This window comes from Scatophagus argus, chromosome 12 (genome assembly GCF_020382885.2).
Source record: "Scatophagus argus isolate fScaArg1 chromosome 12, fScaArg1.pri, whole genome shotgun sequence".
Taxonomy (NCBI): domain Eukaryota; kingdom Metazoa; phylum Chordata; class Actinopteri; family Scatophagidae; genus Scatophagus; species Scatophagus argus.
This window is the reverse complement of record NC_058504.1, coordinates 10,038,424-10,041,936: the sequence shown is the minus strand read 5'-3', so window position 1 is coordinate 10,041,936 and position 3,513 is coordinate 10,038,424. Positions and strand designations below refer to the sequence as shown.

The window sequence follows — 3,513 nt, the reverse complement described above, 5'->3', positions numbered from 1 at the left end:
CTGCACTTGCTTGTCATAAAGGACAGCAAGTCTTCAAACAGGCAAAGCTCTTATTCACTGTCTCTTAAGGGCCTGAGTTCAAAATGAGGAAAGTCTTGTCAGGTGTTTAACAAGAACTGATACAGTGAACCTTTCCTTGGCTGGTAGTCAAACTTTACCCTCATCCGTATGTCAGTTTTTGATGCCTCACAAACTACTTTTCATGTAAGTATTGTGGAAACTGGACATGGGATCACAGAAGCTTTGCAGGTGAGTGAGAACAGCTGCTACTGTGGAGACATACTGTTATGTTCCCGTTAAAAAACGTGCACTCTCCTAGATTTGGGTATAGGCAGAGGATTGATTGAAACTCTTATATTAGAGAAAATAAACTCAGGTATTTAAAATAAATTGTAAGCCTCAGACTATACACTGCATGTACAAAACGCTTACCGCTCCAAACCGCTAGGTGGCAGCACGACGCGCTTCACAGTCAGGGCTGTGACGTCGCCGTCCTGAGGCGGAAGTGGCTGTAAGGTCTGCGGTTGTAGGCTGAAGGTGGGCTGTGCAGTGTTTATTTGCAGAGCGGAAAATTGACGGTTTTATAGAGGCAACCATGAAGACAGTGTTTGTAACTGTTGGCACCACGAGTTTTAATGAGCTCATTGAAAGCATCACGTCTTCCGAGTCCGTTCAGGTGAGAAAACACCGGCTTGAACGTAAGCTAACACTTAGCTCTGTAGCTAGTATCACTTAAGTAAAATCATCAATACCACACTAAATATAAATAAAGGCGAAAATCCTACATTCAGAAAGTAAAACGAAGAAGTGTACTTAAAGTACCCAAGTAAAAGTACTCATCATGTAGGTTCGTGTCAGTATCATATAATATTGTTGGATCATTGTTGATGGATTGATGTGTAAGCAAGAAGCAACTGTATTGTTGTAAAAACAACAACAGCAGCACAAAATTAACCACAGCCACAAATCTTTGCATGTTAATTATAAATTGATAATCGATACTGTTGACGCTGTGCTTGTTAAGTCGATGAAAGCAATTTGGCTTTGTGTGATTGTCTCAATAGTTTAATTGATACGATAAATACCTTATGATAATAAATTTGCATTATCAGCCTGATCCCCAGTTACAACATTTCGTTTGTTCAGGTAAGCGTCAGATAGTTTTAAAAACACAAAAATTTGACTTATCAAAGAGACATATCCACTTAAAGGGTTTAAGAACAGGAGGATTGTGGTCTCTCCTCCTGGTTCAGGTCAAGATCCTGGCAGCAGTGTTTCTATTCATCAACGGGAAAAAGACAGCACTAAGCATGCAGGCTAAATCATTTGCATTTTATTTTTCAGTGTGGTATGGATCAAGCCAGTTGTTCCAGAAAGTAATGCACAAAGATAAACCGAGGAGCTGCTTGTAGTCAGTGGAAGGAATTAATTGTGTCAGAATCTGCAATAAAACTGAAGAAGCGTCTGTCAAAAAACAAATAATTACATCTTTTTATCTACATCGGACTCTCAAAATTGTCTGTGCCAAAGTGTTAGTTTGATCGACATCTGATGACACACAGCCGGTTTCTGTAGAATGAAATCTATGTGTTGTGTTAATGTCTTACACTCTCCTCTGCTTTTAACACCATAACGAGCCATCGTCAACAATCACAAATTCATGCTGTGGACGTGTATTCACAGCATGAATTTGTATTCTCTGAACTCTGAACCACTTAGTGTAAACATCATGCATCTTCAAAGAATACTTAAATATTATGATTACAGCAGCAAGGTAAAAAGTATGAAGCCAAAACTGTAATGCTGTCAGACATCAGGTGTTGAGATTATTTCTTAGGAAATTAATTTAGAGCGATGGCACTCATGATGCTCTCTTTCTTAAGTGAAGGGAAACTTGGCAGCATCCAAACAGATCTTCTCTTAAAAAGAAATTAAATTCAAATTCACTCTTGAACTTGTCGACTTTTTTTTCCTCACAGGCTTTAAAGGCTCGAGGATATGAGCGTTTGGTTGTACAGGTTGGAAGAGGCTCACTTCTTCCTGCTGCTGACAGCTGTCCACACATCAGACTGGAGGCTTTTCGATTCAAAGACTCCCTAGCAGAAGACATAAAGCAGGCGGACCTCATCATCAGCCATGCAGGTGAGTAAAATATCAAAAACCTCAAGCACACGTACTCCTTTCAGCATAATATGCTCAGCTTTGGCTCTTATTTTATTTGTATGTTTTTTAAAAAAAATATAATAAAACATAATTCATGTTAATAATAGTTAAAAGAGTCAGTCAAAGCAGGTAGTTTTTATGTTTATGTCCTGCTCAGAAGACATTCAAAGCAAAATCAAATACTGGTATGTCAGCAGTTTCCAACAACATGAGGGCTTCAGAGGACCCACAGCAAACTATTAAAAACAGGACGATGTTCAATCTTATCTCAGGAGGAGAAGATTAAAATGTTCTAAAGGATCATAACGTGTTGGCAGTCGGACTTAGTTTAGGACAATTTACATACACTTCACATCGTTGCTGGCATTGCTTGTCTGAACACACACACTCAGTTTAGCTCCAGTCATGAGTAAGGATCTTGTTTTGCTCCTCAGGGGCAGGAAGTTGTTTGGACGCACTCAGTGCAGGAAAACCTCTGCTGGTTGTAGTCAATGACAAGTTGATGAACAACCACCAGCTGGAGTTGGCCAGACAGCTAAACATGGACTCACACTCGCTGTACTGCACATGCAGGTATGTGTTTTCTCACATGTGCAGTTCACACATGTCAGGTTATTTAGTAAAACAAAAGTAACATGCTTTTTCAAAAAATTTGCAGCACCCTGACAGAAACACTGAGGACCATGGATCTCTCTGTTCTTAAGCCCTTCGTACATGGACAGCCGAAGCATTTTGCAAACTTTCTAGACAAAGCTCTTGGTCTTAAGTGACGCTTTAATTTTACAGGACTGCTGGTTTCACCCTGTTGCAGGATATTGCATTACATTGTGACTGACATTGTTGAACATTCGACTATTTTCTATTTTTGTATACAATAATAATATAAACCTTAATTTCAGCTCCTTATGTGTGCTCTGAATTATTTCTTATCTTTATGCTAGATTTTATTTTTAAAAGGTTTGGTACAGTGAATGAAAGAGAAAACTTTACCAGCCTGAGGGGTTTGAGATCAGAGAGTTGAAGTCACAGCTGCACTTTCAGGTGAAACAAAGGCTGCATTAGCTGCGTAACCACATAGCTGAGGGAACTCTGGATCCCCTCAGACTTCTGACCTGGACGATAAACCTCTGAGATCTGAGTTCATCTTTATCATTACTATGTGAGCATCTGCACTGTTGAATCGTTTTCACTTCTTTCACTTTTTTTTTTGTCAAGGCATATTGCTTGCACTGAAGTGTTAACCCCAACATTCAATTTTGTTTGCCAGTTTGTAACTCTAGACATGCAGTTAGTTATCCTTAATGCTAACTACTACAGCAATTTATGGCATCCATTTTACAATGATGTGTC

General features: G+C 39.2%; 1 protein-coding gene across 1 annotated transcript; it reads left to right on the top strand.

The window, feature by feature from the left end:
• The first annotated feature begins 466 nt into the window (after positions 1-466).
• zgc:92907 (uncharacterized protein LOC436733 homolog) lies at positions 467-3,061 on the top strand. Its single transcript, XM_046407183.1, has 4 exons — positions 467-676; positions 1,980-2,142; positions 2,598-2,736; positions 2,822-3,061. The coding sequence occupies exons 1-4, from the start codon at positions 596-598 to the stop codon at positions 2,931-2,933; spliced, it is 495 nt and encodes a 164-aa protein (XP_046263139.1). The 5' UTR covers positions 467-595; the 3' UTR covers positions 2,934-3,061.
• Positions 3,062-3,513: the final 452 nt, after the last annotated feature.